At 29.9% G+C, this 17,390-nt stretch overlaps 2 protein-coding genes across 2 annotated transcripts; one reads left to right on the top strand and one right to left on the bottom strand.

Moving 5' to 3' along the window:
* Window positions 1-723: 723 nt before the first annotated feature.
* LOC106059389 (TBC1 domain family member 13-like) lies at window positions 724-12,864 on the top strand. Its single transcript, XM_056040750.1, has 15 exons — window positions 724-769; window positions 861-937; window positions 2,485-2,525; window positions 2,803-2,864; window positions 3,460-3,553; window positions 4,093-4,175; window positions 4,819-4,981; window positions 5,220-5,351; window positions 5,519-5,585; window positions 5,895-5,993; window positions 6,928-7,071; window positions 7,502-7,583; window positions 8,293-8,350; window positions 9,267-9,356; window positions 10,030-12,864. Exons 1-14 carry the CDS (start codon window positions 750-752, stop codon window positions 9,330-9,332), a joined length of 1,188 nt encoding a protein of 395 aa, XP_055896725.1. The 5' UTR covers window positions 724-749; the 3' UTR covers window positions 9,333-9,356; window positions 10,030-12,864.
* A 493-nt stretch (window positions 12,865-13,357) lies between these two features.
* LOC106059384 (probable V-type proton ATPase subunit G) lies at window positions 13,358-17,112 on the bottom strand. The gene is made up of 3 exons (XM_013217000.2): window positions 16,943-17,112; window positions 14,684-14,784; window positions 13,358-14,335 (listed from the first exon to the last, which is right to left on the bottom strand). Exons 1-3 carry the CDS (start codon window positions 17,022-17,024, stop codon window positions 14,168-14,170), a joined length of 351 nt encoding a protein of 116 aa, XP_013072454.1. The 5' UTR covers window positions 17,025-17,112; the 3' UTR covers window positions 13,358-14,167.
* Window positions 17,113-17,390: the final 278 nt, after the last annotated feature.

Genomic DNA, 17,390 nt, shown 5'->3' with positions numbered 1-17,390 from the left:
TGATATCTACTTCAATGGGCTGCTGCTTTGTTCTTTGCCACTGTTCCTCATTCGAGATCTTGTCTGGCCAGCGGATCATAAGAATCTCACGCAGGTATTGATGAATACCTCGATTTTTTTCAAGGTGGTGTTGGTGGTGGTGTTGTCCAGGCCTCTGCTCCATAAAATAGTATTGACTTAATAATGATATTGAAGAGCCTGACCCTAATGGTGGTGCTAATTTCCCTAGACCCCCCCCCCCCCACGTGTTCTTCGGCTAATGGAAGGCTGCTCGAGCTTTACCAATTCGGATACTGACTTCTGCATCTGTTCCTCCATGGTTGTATAGGATACTGCCGAGATAGGTGTAGCTTTCCACCTCTTCCAGCGCCTCACCTTGGACTGTAATGGATGTCTTGTTTGACGCCTTTATCTTGAGTACCTTGCTCTTCCCTCTGTTTAAGGTAAGAAAAGAACCATACCAATATAATATAAAGTCGTCCTTAACTCATGTTCATCGCGACGACAGTCCGGAATGCACACCACATATAGCAGGCATCCCTCTATTTCTTCACAAATAATTACGCCGAAACTCTTCCCACCAAAAATCCTATCAGCCCATCAACCTATACAGTATTTACATTCAAATTATTATTTTTTTTTTTTTTTTTTTTGCAAAAAAAAAAAAAAAGCGAAACTTACAAAATGTTTTAAGGAGTAATTTCCTGTTTACTTCCTAAGCGCATGCGCAGAAAATGTCAACATAGAAAATGGCAGGATATCAACAACGGTATGTTTATCGAGTTACGCCCATTAAGTTAAAACTAAAAACAAATTTAGAAACATATCCAATTTTATCACTGAAAAATTTTATATTTCAGATTAAAATGTTTTGAAGATTTACTGGAAGCAGACGTTATTGACTTGAAAGCCTTAAGAAATCTTTGTTTTATAAGCGGTATGTCATGTTGTCCCTTTTGACTTGTTCAAGTTGTTGTGACACTTGACTTGACTGACTTGTCATTCCAAGTCTCAAATCTTGTGACTTGTCTTGTGTCTTCATTCATACGATCTAGCTAGATCTAGATCTGATGTTTGTAGAATGTTTTACATATTTCAGAGTTGAAGATAATCTACTTCCCAAACCTCCCGCAGGACAACTATTAACTATAGATTATAGTATAGATTGACATACTAAATGAACAGGCACCCATTCTTTCTAATAAAATTAAAATTAAATATAGAATCTAAATAAAGATTAATGTACATAAATGATATATAAATGATAATAAATATTAATATAGACATAGACTCTACTAGGCCGAATATAGACAGTATATATCTAGGTAGGGAGGTGAAATACACAAATTATCTTTGAAAAAAACAATTTTTTGTTAATTTTATTAATTTATTATTAAAATACTTTAACTAGAACTTTCCAATGATGTATAAATTGACAAAAGTTAAGTTGTTTTTTTTTGTGGCATTTTGACCTAACATCATATCCCACAGACCACATGCTTTACTATACAGCCTTACTATGTGGTTGAGTGCCCGTTCAGCAAAGGATATTTCAGTTGGTAACCTGATATCTGTGTAAGACACTCTTAAAATGGTAGAATTTAGCTGGATGAAGCTGCTATCCCCACGCCCAATCCTCCCCTTTTCTTATATGTGCTAGGGACTGGCTATGGCAGAGTTTGTAATGATACAGTAACATCATCCCGCATATAGTCTAGTGAAAGTCTATTCTACTATTTAACTATTAGTTGTTTTTCATCTCAATTTGGCCATTTGTACATAAAGTCAATTGTAGACCATTTACAGTATGTTTCAAAATTAAGTTCCAACCCAAGTCATTTATTGTTCTTTATTCTTCATAATTCATGACCTATTTTAACTTCTATATTGTCAAATATACACTATTAATTTAAACAGTTTTTTTTAGCAAAATTTGTAAACATAATCAAAACTATTGAGCATTTTCAATGTTTAGATATATATGAAAAACATATTAAAATATCATATTAAGTACTATTTCATTTTATAAAAAATGTACAAGTTCAAGAAATATGCTTACTTCTTTTTTTGGATAATTTTAGATTGCTAGAAGCATTTAAGTTCATAAAATTCATTCAGTCCTAAACTTAATTTGTATACTTCTTTTAATTTATTAATTTCAAATAACTTGTCATATCAACTCTTATTCTATAAGTCTATAGCTTCTTGGTTTTGGCTGAGTGTTAATGTGCTTGGCTTCCAAACTGAGGGTTCTCTGGTACAAATTCTGGTGAAGACTAGGATTGTGAATTCCAGGATTTTTAGCAGGCCACACTATTCTAATGGGTATCTGGCTAATATTAATTAATGGAAAGTTAAGGTGGTTTGTCATTGTGTTAGCCAGATGATACCTTCATTAATCCTTCATTAATATATATATATATATTTGTTTATGAATTTTCATTACATACATATATTGTAAATTAATTCCTTTTTTTTTTTTAGGCTGTCCGCATGAAAAAAGTATTAGATCAATTTGTTGGAAGGTAAGATTGTTAAATCCATGTAAGTTCGAACTTTGGTTTGAATAAATTTTGTTTATTTTTTTTTTTTTTGTTTGTGAACCTAAAAAAATATTTGAAGTTTGCTTTCCTTTTTGTTAACCTGTTACAGTATTATATTATAAATGCATGACGCGAAGGACATAATCATCTTCTTTTTTGAAGTTTCGTCTGTAAGATAAGATAAGAAATTTTAAAAGGACAAAACAAAAATAACAGTTTTTAAACAAATAGAATCATTCTTTGTGAATTATCATTTCAGATTTTCTTAAACTATATTCCACTTGAGAAGAGAAAATGGAATGATGTGCTACAGAAACAAAGGTAATGCATTAAAATGTTTTATACTTGAGTTATATTAGATATATGTGTTACAAAGCTTATATTACCAACTCACTCTTTGTCTGTCTGGTAAAAAGTTTAACACTTTATATCTCTCAATCTCAGATCAAGTTGAAATTTTGCCAAATTATTTCTTGCACCTGATAAAACAAGAATAAATTTAAAAAATTAACCATTTAGTTAATTAACAATTGGTAATTAATTATTTTGTTTGGTTTTGAACAGGGGAAAGAAATTGTACTTGACTGATGTGGTACTAAATGTTGAATTAGTCCCCTTTATATTTTGTGTAGAGAACTAGGTCATTTGAAACTTGCTGTTGATAACTGTAAAACCAGTTATTTTCATAAGCATTTGCTGACACAGTGGTTAGTGTATTAGCTTGAGGAGACTTGAACCCTTTAATTCAAATTCAAGTCATACAATTTTTTTTTAAAAATATAATGCATTTAAAAAGCAATCACTGTAACATTCACTCGTGTATCCCCTTCTTTCATCTCCCCCTCCCCCATTTCCCAACTGGTCCAACAAGCAGACATATTACTATGTACTTATATACTTATTTCTTGTCTTTCAGAAACCTGTACAAACAGTATATTGAAGAAATAATCATACTTCCTGGCAAAAAGATGAAATCCAAAGAATCAGCCAATGGAGAATTAGAGGATCATGTGAGCTTAGTTATTGTCAGCCAAACAAAATATTTTAATCTATAAATAAAAAAGTTCAGCACTAAGTGATAATATTTGATTTTGATATACATTACCGAATATAAATGTTACTCAACACAAATTTTAAATCAGAATTATGCAGTAATTGGTATTATTGATAATTTTGTAGTTTAAGCTATCTTTATCATTCGAAAATTGCTTTAAGAAAAAAGTATATATATATTTATTTATGTCATTATTAATTAATTAGTTTTTTTTATATTATATAATTTAAATAAAATTAAGCTTTGGAGTCTGCTAATAATAGGGTGCATGGTGGCTAAGTGTTAAAGCCCTTGGCTTCTAAACCAAGGAGTCTTGTGTTTGAATCCTGGTAAAGACTAGGACTTTGAATTTGGGGAAAACTAAAGGTGGTTGGTCATAGTGCTAGTCACATAACACTCTCATTAATTATTGGCTGCAGAAACAGATGACCCCGACATCATATTTTACTTCTGCTAATCATTTTGGTGCTAATGATTTTTTTTTTTTTGTTACAGCCATTAAACCCTAACCCAGACAGTGAGTGGAGAGAAACATTTAGAGATAATGAAATGCTGTTACAGATTGATAAAGACTGTAGGTCAGTCCTCAAGTATACATTGATTAGAATAGAAAGGTTTTAATCTGTGCATATTTCATTTTTTGCAGTATTGTATTCATCCTGAGAATTTTGATCAATAAAGTTTTCAGTTCATTCTCTATTTACTTGGTGCTGTTCCTCAACCTACTCGTAAATGCCATTACCATTATGGTTTCAAAGGAAAGCTTTCAATTTTGACTACCTTAGAGGGTTGTCATAGTAATTGTTTTCTTTGAATATTACACAAATTGACTAGATTTGGACTATATCTGACTAAGCAAGTCAGTAAACAGTCAAAGTTTGGCTTTGTCTTTTTTAAAGGCCATTTATTTATTTTAAAGAAATCATTTAATTAATAGGCAACATTGGTGTTTTTGTTTTTCATTTTTAGTCCAGTTTTCTTCTTAATAGTATACTATCTTAGTCTAATTAAAAATGTTTTGTTTGCAATACACATTTTCACCATGTGACTGACTTTTAAATATACCATCACATTTTACACCTTCGGTTAAAAGTTTCTATTGAAATGTATAATTGTGAACATATTTTTGTATTTGAATGTGTTTCTTTAGTTGATTTTTTTGTTGCTGTTTTTTCACTTCAATATGTTTATTTAAACCTTATTTCTGAACATCTTCTACAGACGTCTTTGCCCCGATTTGTCTTTCTTCCAACAAGCCACAGAGTACCCATGTGAAGTTTTAATAAACTCATCGTCCAGTGTGGAGAATTTACGGAAACGTGTTGAACAATGTGTCCTTCAGTCTGAAACAGTTGCTAAAAATAGACTTGGAATTACCTTAAATGTATTGATTTTTTCTTTTTCATTCTTCGTATATTACTGAAGCTATTTTTAAGTTTTGATATTTGAAATTAATAGTGATTTCCTATAAGGATATAGATATATACATTTAACATTTCTAGAACTATGTCTAGGTAGTTACAAAGAAACTTGATAATTACTATGTCTAGGAAGTTACTAAGAATCTTGACACTTTCTACGTTCAAGTAGTTACAAAGAATCTTGACACTTTCTATGTCTAGGTAGTTTCAAAGAAACGTACCCACAGTGATGAATACTCTGTACTACCTGATGGTAAAGAGGCACACTGGGAAGTTGTAGAAAGAATCTTGTTCTTGTATGCAAAACTAAATCCAGGTTTAAATTATGTACAGGTGAGTGACACTCTTTTTTTTTTTTTGAGATAAAAAGTTTGGATTTTGGATGCTGATATACCATTTATTTTTAAAAAGTGTTGTTTTTTTAATGATATATTTCTTGTCATTAAAAATGGGGGAAGTTAGAGTACCATAAAAAATTATTGTCTAATTTTTTATTGAAGGGTATGAATGAAATTCTAGGACCTATTTATTACACATTTGCCACAGACCCTGATCAGAATTACAGAGGTGAGATTTCATCATTCTAGAATTTAATTTTTTTTTAAAGTAATCGCATTGCTTAGACTTAAACACAAACATATTAGCTGGCTTCCCTTAGCTTATATCTCTGCACATTAGCCATCTGTTTCACCTCTTACTGATGTGTGCAAATATATGTTGGTATAACAAGATTACTTTTGTTAAATAATGTTGTTGTTTTTTTCATTATTTCAGCTTTTTATTTATTTATTTTTTTTATTTTGGTTGGAATTTGTGAAGTCTAAGAAAATGTTTTCAATTATATCTCATAATAATTGTTGATTAATCTTATTTCAGAGCACGCTGAAGCTGATTCCTTCTTTTGTTTTACATGCTTAATGAGTGAAATCAGAGATTTTTTCATCAAAACTTTGGATGACTCACAGTTTGGCATTGGTTAGTATTTAAATCATGATATCTAAACTAGTTATGCAAATACTATTAAAAATTACAAAAGAAGGTTAGCATGTTAAGTTGTAACAGAGGTAAATGGCAAACAAGGTTACAAAAGGTAGCCAGCACAACGACCAACCGCCTTTACTTTTAGCCAACTAATGTCAGGTGCCCATTAGAGTTGAGTGGACTTAGAGGGGCCCAAAGATTCCAAAGTTAAAAATTCCAGTCTTCACCAGGATTCAAACCCGGGACCCCGGTTCGGAAGCCAAGCGCTTTACCGCTCAGCCACCGCGCCTCCCCTGGCCTAACTGATGTCTTATAATTGATCTAATTTTTTGAAAAGGCTCAATCTGTTATTGGAATCCTTAAAAAATAAATTACAGTGACATAATTTAAATAAAGTTCAGGAAAATGAAATTTATAAGATTACTATTCGTTTTAAATTAGGTCTAACTTATAATGCATACTAATTAGCTTTTTCTCTTTAAAAAAATACTTGCATAACTGATTTTAAAAATTAGATTTTTCGATTTCAGAAAGAAAAAAAGTAGCCGTTGCATCAGAACTTTAAATGGTCTAAAATGTTGTGATGTCGGATTTTCAATATCTTCTCTAGTTTACGAGATCTAAACGGGACAGACGGACAGACATTTCACACAAAACTAAAAGCGTCTTTTCCCCTTTCGGGGGCCGCTAAAAATTGTTTGAAATTTTCTTAATAAAAACCATTGTCTTTGTTTAATAATTTATCTCCTAATTTCCATTACTTCATACTATTGGATGCCGTTGTTTGTAAGTTGAACAAGAAACACAGACCACATTTTAAAAATGTTAAAACTTTAAAAAATGTACTGACATCTAGATTTGTTATAAATAATTGGAGCAGATCAGAGAAAAAAAGGGATTCAAATAATGCATTCTTTTGAATTGTTAGGTAGTAAAATGAATCAGTTAATGGAGATGTTAAAAGAACTAGACAGGCCGCTGTGGCAGCGACTGCAAGACCAAGAGCTGAGGCCACAATTTTATGCTTTTAGGTGGATTACTTTGTTGCTTTCACAGGAGTTTCAGTTGCCAGGTTGGTCATTTAAAAATATTTTTTAAAACACTTTTAGAATCAGTTTTAATTCTTTAAACTACCGGTATTAGATCTTTGTAAATTAACAAAATGGTGAAACGCATCACAATGGATTTATCTGATTTTTATAATTTAATAGGCTTTATTCTTTCATTCAATGTTTCAACTAAATCATCTTTTTTTTTAACAAAGTTAACAGTATTATCATTATAATATGTGTACATTTGAATAAACAGTGTCAAATGTCAGTTCTAGTTTTGTCTAAAAAAAAAAGTATTTTGTCAAACCATGTCACAAATGCTCAATTAAAATTCTACTTGATAAAAATGTTGATTGTGTGAATAATAAAACAATTTTTTAATTTTTTTAATAAACAAAACTTACAAAATCTTATTATTAAAATGAATTTCATTTTTTTTTTCTCACACAGATGTTCTCAGAATATGGGATTCATTGTTTGCTGATTCACACAGATTTGAATTTCTCATCTATATATGTTGTGCTATATTGATGTAAGTAGCATGGAACACTTTTTTTTATTGCCACACACTTTTTTTTTTAACTTTGCAGGTGATAAACAAAGGTATTAGACTCACATGCTCACAAAACAAATTTAATATCCATTTTTTTAAACCAAATTGCAAACATATCTATTTAAATTGAAAAAGAAAATTATTTTTAAGGATTAATTTAAGATTTGACACATAAAGTTGGGATTTGTTTATTTTCGTTTATTTTTAACATTGACTCCTTGCAACTCTGATGTAATTTTAGTTACCCCAATGTTAATGTACTCAACACTCTTTCAAGGACAGGGTGAAGGTTCTCAACAAGTATAATATTTATTTTACTTTTTCAAATTTTCAGCAATATTAAATGTAAACCATTACAGTTTTACTCATGTATGTTCTAAATAAATGTCCTTTGGAATACAAAATTATTTGATTGACTTAATTTGTATTTTTTTTTTTAATTGATTTTTACAGGTTAATAAATTCAAACTATAGTTACATTTTACTCTTCTTGTTTGGATTTTCTAGAATGAAACTCAGATTGTTCAAAGCAACTAAAGTTCTATACCTTCTAGCAATTGACAATGTTAAACTGACAGACATCAATATTGGACTCTTTCATTACACTTAAATCACTGAAACTTCAACTTTATTATGATTAATATTTTGAACTCTGGTCTGTACATGTTCATTATTTTTCTATATTTAGATCAGTTCGTCAGGATATCTTAAAGAATGATTTTCCCAGTAACATGAAACTAGTACAAGTAAGAACTATTTCCTACTCTCCCATCATGCATTGTTTGTGTCTTTTAAAAGAGTATTAATGCTATGTTGCTTTGAAACAAAGTCCTTGATTTGAAATAATTATTGATAATTTAAATTAACAATGGTGTATTTTTTTTTCAATCTTTTTAAGCAAAAGCTGGTTGATTTCTGTACATATTCTCCTAATTAATTCCTCCCAGAAAAACAAAAAAGAACTTGCAGATTTAAGTTACTTAGAATATAAAAGGTTTCTATGCAGTGGTAGGGCACATTGTTCCCCTTCCCCCTTAGACTACATAACGTGATAGAGAACGAGAACCCATTGCCTTAGATACAATAGATTAATTAACAAATATTGTAGATGATATTCAAAATACAGGATGTTTAAACTATTCTGATTATTTTCTATCTGGTGCAAGTCCACTTTAACTTAGTCGCCTGCTCTTAATATTGCATGGTTTTTGTGTATGTGATTTTCCTATTTTTAAATATCCCAATCACCCTACCAAAGAAAGGCAACTCTGCCAAAACTACAGCACCATCAGCCTCATAAGCCATCCCAACAAAGTCATGTTAAAAATTGTATTAAACCATTTAAAACCGACTGCATACAAAAATCATATCAGAGAAATTAGCTGGCCGCAACACAATGGAACAAATCCTAAACTTCAGGATACTATGTCAAAAGGAATATATGGGGGAGTGTTAAACTTTAATTCATTATAATGTTATAAGTAAGAAAAAAAACCAGGGGTTCATGGCAAAGTAAAGAATATGTAGCCTGGGAACAAATCACTGGGCGTAGCTGGTGAGTAATGTTAGTATATGTATGATTTCAATGAATTACAAATACATAATGATCACAATTTATTATAGTAATTAGAATAAAAACTATTAGAGTATCTATACTTACAGAGAGTTGAATCTGAAATTGACCTTCGGCAAGTTCTGGCTAAAGCAAGAGAATTGTCTAGTACTTAAAGGAAAGATCAAGTTTTGGAACAGGTGATTAATTATTCATTCAGTAGAATGTCAATGTAAGGCTTTGATGTCTTTACTTCAATGAAATTGAATTGCAGTGGCAAAGGTGACTCAGTGCTACATGTTTCTTAAAGTGTTGTTTGACTTGGCACACTATTGTCTCAAATCACATTTCTAATGTTGTAAAATTAGCATTTAATAAAGTAATCAGAAAGACACAAAGATAAAGGCACAGTTCTTATTCCTTATCTTAAGACAAAGTCTTATAAGTGCTCTTTTTTCTCTTGTGCCATTAGAGCATGGAACTGGTTGCCTGAATGAGCTAGGGAAAGGAAATACTATGTAGAGTTTAGGTGACCTATTAACATTCATTGATTGATATATAAATACATAATTATCTTCTGATTTGAAGGAACATTTGTAATATTAGTTAAGATATAAATGTCAAAGAATTTTAATATTGTCATTGTTTTAGCAATGATCCCAGAAAAAATGTCTTTTAAAAGTATGATTTATTTAGCTTAGTAATTACTGTAACCCTTTTTTTTCTTTTGATATATCACAAAACAAGTGTTAAAATTAAAGCTTTTTTTTTTTTAAATCTTAAACATTTCTGTTTCTAAATTTAATTTTTTTAATCAAATTTCTTTAGAAAAAAAAAACTTATCCATATTTTATTTTTGTTTGTTTCTCTTAGGAGGCAGGGAGAGTACTGAGTGGTGCTACTCTTGATGATTCTGACAAGAGATACATAATTAATCACCAAGTGATACCTGAAATATAGTTCTTGACATTTGTAAACAGAGACCCTTTTTTTTTTATTCGAACAATGTGTACATATGTATAAAGATATTTTAGTCCAAGGGTAATGCTTTTTATAAAACCTGAAAATGACAGTAAAAAACGATCAAATATTTTGAGTGAAAGTAATAACACACTTACAGAGTGTTTAGTCTTGAATACAGTCACTATACTATACATTTATTTGTTTTTATTTCTTTTTCTCATAATTCTGTGATGTAGTCATTAGATGGACTACAATAATTAAGTTCACTTTGAATTGTGCTACATTGAGATGCTGTAGTCAGTTGGATATGAAGCTTTTGTCTTTCATCATTTATATTTCTTAACTCTGTTTTGATTTTATTTACTTTGAACTGTTTTAAAATTGTTTCTTTAAGTGTGGAATTCAATGTTTTTCATTGTTTAAATCAAATTCTTTTTCCCCCATTTTTACAAAGCTTACATCAGCTCGCTCTGTCTGTCTGATACAAATTTTGAACACATTATTTCTCCCTAATACATTCTCAGATCAAGTTGAAACTTTGGATTATTATTCGTTGGCCTTGACAAAACATGAATCAATAAAAAAATACTAATTATTCAATTAATTATTTGTAATTAATTTTTTTCTTTACCAACTAGGAAAACTAATCACTCACTATTCACATATATGGCTTACGTTGTTGGGTTTTGGTAATTAGGTAAAGTGTACAAGCTATTTCTCCCACATGCATTCTGGAACCAAGTTGATACCTACTTTAAACAATTATTTATTGTACCTAAAAAAACAACATAAATCAATTTAAAAAATTAACCAATTAGTCAATTAACTATTTTGTTTGATATTGAATAATGGAAATAACTTCTACATTGTTGAGAGCTATAGCTGTATGGGCAGAGTTTTTACCCTTAGATAAGCTTTGTTTTTTAAAAAAGATTGGGTTTTTTTTTGTGTTTTTTTTTTTACATTTCTCTTGTTATATTTATATAAATTTTGTCTTGATAAAGATAAGCAGAGAGCACTACTAAGATTATATTGACATTATAGTGAACAATAAGACAATTAGCTAATTATTAAATATCTATATACCATACAAAAGTATTTAAATTGATGCTTGTAATATTGTAAGCATTGTTAATAAACAGTTATCATCTCTCTTTTATAATATTGATACTACCATTGGCGCTACCATTAGGCTTAGTTGTGAAGACATTCCCACTAGAGCCATATGGCAAGTGTGTACTTTGTCGAATGGTCTATAAAACCTCAAGATTAAACTTTCTGGGGTGATTACCAACCAAGCATGCTGTTCATAGGAAGTCAACTATTTTCTGAGATTCTATTTCTGTGACATTCCCTTCGTTTAACATTAAATTATTATTTTGAAAATAGATTGATGAGACTGAACATTCCTTAGGATGGGAATGTTTGTAATGTATGTATTTAAAGTTGATTCACTTAGACTTTCCTTGTACTGTTGTATTTACCTGATTATTGTGTCTGTGAAGCTTGCCACTGTGTCTAAATAAAGCTTGTATAGTCAGTGTGCCCCATGTTGGCTTATTTGAAATTGTTAAAACCTGTTACTTTGTTGCCAACTGTTTCATGCAATTGATTTATGCTACAATTGAACTGGAAGTTCTTGTTAACTCTTAACATGCAATGTTTCACAACTCGTGTGTCTGTAAATATGAACCCATTGGAATAGTAGCACTGGAAACTTCCTCTATTTGTGGCCCTTGGCATAAGAAGACATCACAGTTTTGAACTGATATTAATGTTTCAGGATATTGTACTAGTGTCAACAAATAACAATGTGATCTTCCTCATATATTAGCTCAAGTGTCTTGAATGGAAGTGATATTAATATTTCAAGATTAAATGACACAATTTTGTATGTATTTTGTTTAAGCTTATAGAACTGCAGTGATAGTGGGTTGTAAAAAAAAAAAATAAGATCACCAGGTCTGTATGATCTTTCTTGTTTGGGTTCCTAGCAACCAAACTCTAAGAGAAATGGATAATTTTGTTGTTTTTTTTTCTACTTGAAGTGTTACAAATAATTACTTATTATAGACATTAGAAGATAACTATTTTTTTATTTTTTTTTCACAGATATTAATAATTCTTTAACATTGCTGTTTTAGAATGAAATGTTATTAATAATTCAGATGTGTGATATTTTTTGGATGTTTAACCATGTGTTGATTCTTGTATTGTTATTTTGACCATAAGTTGTGTTGCTCTAAATAACCAAATTCACATCATATTGTTATTATGTATTGATGACTTGTATAGCTATCAAATTATGTTTTAAGATTTCATGGTCAGTTTTTATCATGCAAAGCGATGTTTTTTGTTTTTTTTTACCTTTAATATTAAACAGAAGAAATTTAAAAATGTATATCTGCCATCTATACATATGATAACAAATGTGTTTTCATTCTATGTTTATTTAAATACAAAGATCTATGTAGTTCTGAAATGGTTAATACTCAATATTTGAACAAGCATGATAACCAGTTAGGTTTAAGTATCACTCCAGTGTCATAGTTCATATTCTTAATGCATTTTGTTCTGGGTAAAGAATGTCTGGCAGCGATCTTGATTTATTTTTTCATTTCAGAACTATTTATGTTTTTAAACAAGTTGTGCATTCTAAGAATGGAACTTCTAGTCTTACAAGCATTATTAGACCAAAATTATTGATCACCATGTTAATAAAATAAGCTTGTTTTATGACCTCAATGTTTTAGCATTTGAATTAGTGTGTGCTAATGTCTACTGTTTGGTCTACTTGTGTATGTGATTTCTAAGTTATTAAATTCAGTGCAACGATGCTTATGTTTCAAAGTATTGATAGATAGCAGTGAACATGTATTCCTATATCTGAACAGGATTTCTTCCAAACAGGCAATAACAACAATAGATTATTACTGTTAAAATAATGAAATAAATAATTTAAACCTAAGTTGTTTGCTTTTCTTTTTTCAACATCTTTTGTTTAGTTGAACTAAATCACAATTTTCAAATAAGGACAGATAAAGCAATTGAAAAGGTCTTTGACAAATTTTAACAGATACCGGTACCAACATTTAATCTTATAAAAAAGTTTGTATTCAGTAGTTTTTGTTATCACCATTAAGTAATAAAATACCCAGAAACAGTCCTACTAATACCAAAAAAAGCACCTCACATGTATATATATTTTCTAAATGAAATATAAAAATAAAACAATATATTTCATTTTTGAAAGCTTTATTAGAAATGTTAAATAAAATACTAAGTCCATGTATCATTCTACTCACAGCAATGAACTATTTGTTATTGTAAAGAAATGCAAGTTACACAATGCATTTACACATGAGCAATCTGATGAATGGTGTCAGACTTAGTTTCATACAATTCAAATATATGTGTATAGTTCCGAATATCACAAAAAATAAAATGTACATCTTTGTTGTTTCCATTTCTTTGGCAACACGATTCTTAAAGTAAATTTTTTTTTCTTAGAAATACAAGTGCAAGTTTTACAAGTACTAGACATCATTACTCGACATGTTAAAGTTTGTTTCAATACTTTCCTATATTGTAAAACATATTCTCCGACGATTCTCTACATCTCTATTAATATATAAACAAATAATACAGTAAATCTACAGATAGGAATCACATTCAAACTAATTACAGAAAATATCAATACAAATGTCATAAAGAATTTTAACACTGTTAGTAATGAGCATGACTTCTTTTTTGTTCCCAGAAAAAAAAATTTATAAAATGCACCAGAATATAAATGGAAACAAGGTACATTTCAATACAATCAGAACAACAAGTGACAAGGCCAGGAATTCCTTACATTTTCTTTCTAGTTTAATTTAAAAGTGCAAAGTTGTTTTTTTTTAATTTTCATTCAATAACTTAAAAACATGACTAAATGAACTACTTCAAAAAAAAAAAAAAATGCAAACTAAAATTTTTCCTATTGACCTGGCCCTGGTCAGAACACCAGATAAATAAATTACCCTATACAATGATTACCAGTTTAGATCTAGAGCTTAACATTTTCGTGTAGTTGGATCTTGATATCAAACAGTATCTTTTGAATGGATGTCATGGCTTTAGAGCGATTTGATTTCATCATCACATCCAGCTCTTTGATTTTTTTATTCGTTTCCACCTGTATCTGAGACTCACTTGTGCTTTTCTTGCCTAGAACCTGGGGACAGAAACAAACAATACAATCATCCACATCACAATGACACTGAAAATGTGACATAATTTACACAGAACATTAACATGTCAAGTATTTCATAGAGGTCTACTTTAAGTAAAAGACAGTTAGGTCAAGAGGTCACATGGTTAAATAGAAATTTTATTCAACTAACATAAGAAAAACAAAAAACACAAAAATAGATATGGAAAAGTAGAATATTTTCTTTTTGTATTCCCAAGATTTTGTTACTGTTTAAAAGAAGAAAAAGCAATGGAAAATGCCTATCTAATTTTTTATTTTTTTTTATTTGACTAATGCCACACAAAAAAAAAATGTTTATGCCATATTTACCTCTTGTTCATATTGTTTATATTGATTTTCCTTTTCTGTTTTAAATGCATTTATTTCTGCGTCTGCTTCTTTCTTGGCAGCTTTTATTCTTTGGGTTTTACCTGTAAAGGAAATTCCATTAGGATTATGTCTAAGATAAAGTGTAATGATATATTAGTTCAGGTGGATGACTACTTTTACAAATGGGAATCTGGTATAATAGCATTTGGTTTTTTCAGGTTCAAATCCTAGCAGATGCATTTTTTGTTTCAAGGATACTTGTACATATAGCACCTGATAGGTGTTAATTTATTAAAAAGTCACTAAAGACCTACAAAACTAGTGAACAAAAAAAAAAAAAAAAAAAAAAAAAAAAAAAAAAAAGATCACTGACATGCTATGATTGTGAAATGTCACTGAAGGTTTTAACTCTTTCTCTCCGTAATTATTTTTCTACGTTTTGAAGGAATTCTTCATTATGCTCATTAATATTTCACTTTACTGTTATGATTAACCTTCAAATGTTGTGTTGTTTGTTATCAGAAAATGTATTTGGTATAGAATTAAAGGGGAATCTCTTTTTATATAACACAAAGTCAAGTTTAAAAAATCAAACATTAATTCAATTTAATGAGGTAAATTCAACGATGGTATCGTCGATTAGGAGAGAAAGTGTTAAAGGGAAACAGAAGTAGCCAATTTAACAAATTTAAGCTTCTGATTACATGACGTTCAAGCCATGCTGTCCTTCAGTAGCTTTACTTGATGTCACAATGTACATAGATTGGGGAACTTAACATAAAGTATCAAATTTTAAGTTCAACTTTCTGTGGTATTTCAGAAATTGAAGTGCAAGAATTATAAATAACATTATGTTAATATTATGTCAGTCTAAAGGAGATAAAAATGCTTTACTATATCAAGCACTTAGAACATTAAATTAATCATATATAGAGGAGGAAAATCTATAAACCATATAAACACAGTTATTAAAACAGGGTCAATTTAAGGTATGATACTATAAACTAGATTATTCTAAATGTAAAAACAGACAGCCTTTTTAGGAGGCAAGTGTCTTTTTTTTTTTAAATTTTTTTTTTGCCACCATCAGCCCATCATGCAAATATATGTTGCCCTGATATGAAACTTGCCCAGGTCCCAGGGCTCTGGTAAGTCCACTTCTGAATGAGCCAAGTAATGAGTCAGAACTTAACTTACTAGACTCTCTCTCTTATATATAATATTATATATATAGTCTATATATGCATATAAGTACAGAAAATATTGCTTAGCTAAACATTATACATAAAATACAATATATAAAATCCTATTTGGATAGGTCTTGTTAAATTGTTGGGGAGGAGAGTGTAGACAGGGTTTGGGTAGGTCATATGACCTTTCAGTCCTCTGAATGTCAAATACCAAAACCAATTGTAAGGTGATTTTTTGTAAAGTATCAAGACAATCAAGATCTATATATATGTAGATCAAGAATCTAGACCAAGCTCTATAGACGGCATATCTATTGTAGAATCTATATGATTATATCTAGAAGTAGATGTCTAGTTAACCTTATCAACATTCAATGAATGATCCAGTAGTTACATCTAGTTTATACTAAGAGTCTACCTAATTCTAATCTTCTTATGTTATAAATTACAAACTCTATTTCAAAAGAGAATTATGTATCCATGTTAATGAGAGACTAATAGTTACTGCTAAGTCATTTGTTTTCCTGGCTGATTAAGGCAATCCTATCCAAGCTCTAATAAGTCTAATAACTAGTCTAATGTCAACTGTAATAGTGTAATTAAAATACTTTTATTACTTGACTTGATTCTAGCTCTCCCTGTCTCTAGCCTAGTATTAGATCTAGATCTACTAGCTAGAAAAGAAGCAGATAATTTATTTGTCCTGGTATTTAAATTAATTTATTAACCTTTATTAAGATTATAAGTCATAAGACTTAAGACTCTACTAGGGCTCATTCAACTCATTGCTAGCTAGATCTAGATAAAAGATGATGGACCTATTGCAACTGTAGTCTACTGGAGTACTGGTGATTGTGACAATTATGTCACTACTGACTGGTCTATCATAATAATGAAAATACTGATTAGATCTATATTCTGATGATTTTGTCTACACTACTCGACACTCATGACACTGACTTGTGACTATTGACAATTGATTGTGATAATATTTAATTTTAATATTGATACTGATACAGTGTAACAGATAGACTAATTAATCTAATATAGATTCTAGAACTATGCTTACGTTTTCTTGCTTCATTAACTCTTTCTGATGCCTTCTTTTCTGCCATCAACAGCTGCTGGATCCCTTCTGTTTTTTGAGCCATTTTGATAAAATTAACGAGTTATTCAACTTAAACACACTGTCTGCTGGACTCAACGTACTACAAAGCATAGGATGTCATGTGTTGGGATGCCAGCTTTTACACAGCAAACTCAGGTCAAATTTTCTTAGACCGATTAAAAGTTATTTAATACACGTGAGTTTTTGTTATAAACCGATGTTGTATTTTTCCCTAAAGTATAATTTTAAAATATATATTATCAACTATTTGGCTTTAAAAAATATAGGCTAGATTTAGAAACGCAGACAATGATATCACTGATTATTTGTAATTTACAATGTAAACAAGGTGTACAAACTGGTTCCTTCAGTCATGTGAGATGTTTTTCTTTCCAGGTTTCTGAACAAA

Source organism: Biomphalaria glabrata, chromosome 9, assembly GCF_947242115.1.
Source record: "Biomphalaria glabrata chromosome 9, xgBioGlab47.1, whole genome shotgun sequence".
In the NCBI taxonomy this organism is placed as follows: Eukaryota; Metazoa; Mollusca; class Gastropoda; family Planorbidae; genus Biomphalaria; species Biomphalaria glabrata.
Note: the sequence above shows the minus strand (reverse complement) of the source record. Positions and strands in the feature narration are given on the sequence as shown.

What these genes read in the sequence shown, in the direction of transcription:
- LOC106059384 (XM_013217000.2), bottom strand. Translation starts at nt 17,024, where the DNA reads ATGGCTCAAAAAACAGAAGGGATCCAGCAGCTGTTGATGGCAGAAAAG. An exon ending in AGTTAATGAAGCAAGAAAAC is followed by an intron (nt 14,785 to 16,942) that starts GTAAGCATAGTT and finishes TTTCCTTTACAG; the next exon opens with GTAAAACCCAAAGAATAAAA. An exon ending in ATAAACAATATGAACAAGAG is followed by an intron (nt 14,336 to 14,683) that starts GTAAATATGGCA and finishes TTCTGTCCCCAG; the next exon opens with GTTCTAGGCAAGAAAAGCAC.
- LOC106059389 (XM_056040750.1), top strand. Translation starts at nt 750, where the DNA reads ATGGCAGGATATCAACAACG. An exon ending in GACTTGGAATTACCTTAAAT is followed by an intron (nt 4,982 to 5,219) that starts GTATTGATTTTT and finishes TTCTATGTCTAG; the next exon opens with GTAGTTTCAAAGAAACGTAC. An exon ending in CAGGTTTAAATTATGTACAG is followed by an intron (nt 5,352 to 5,518) that starts GTGAGTGACACT and finishes TTTTTATTGAAG; the next exon opens with GGTATGAATGAAATTCTAGG.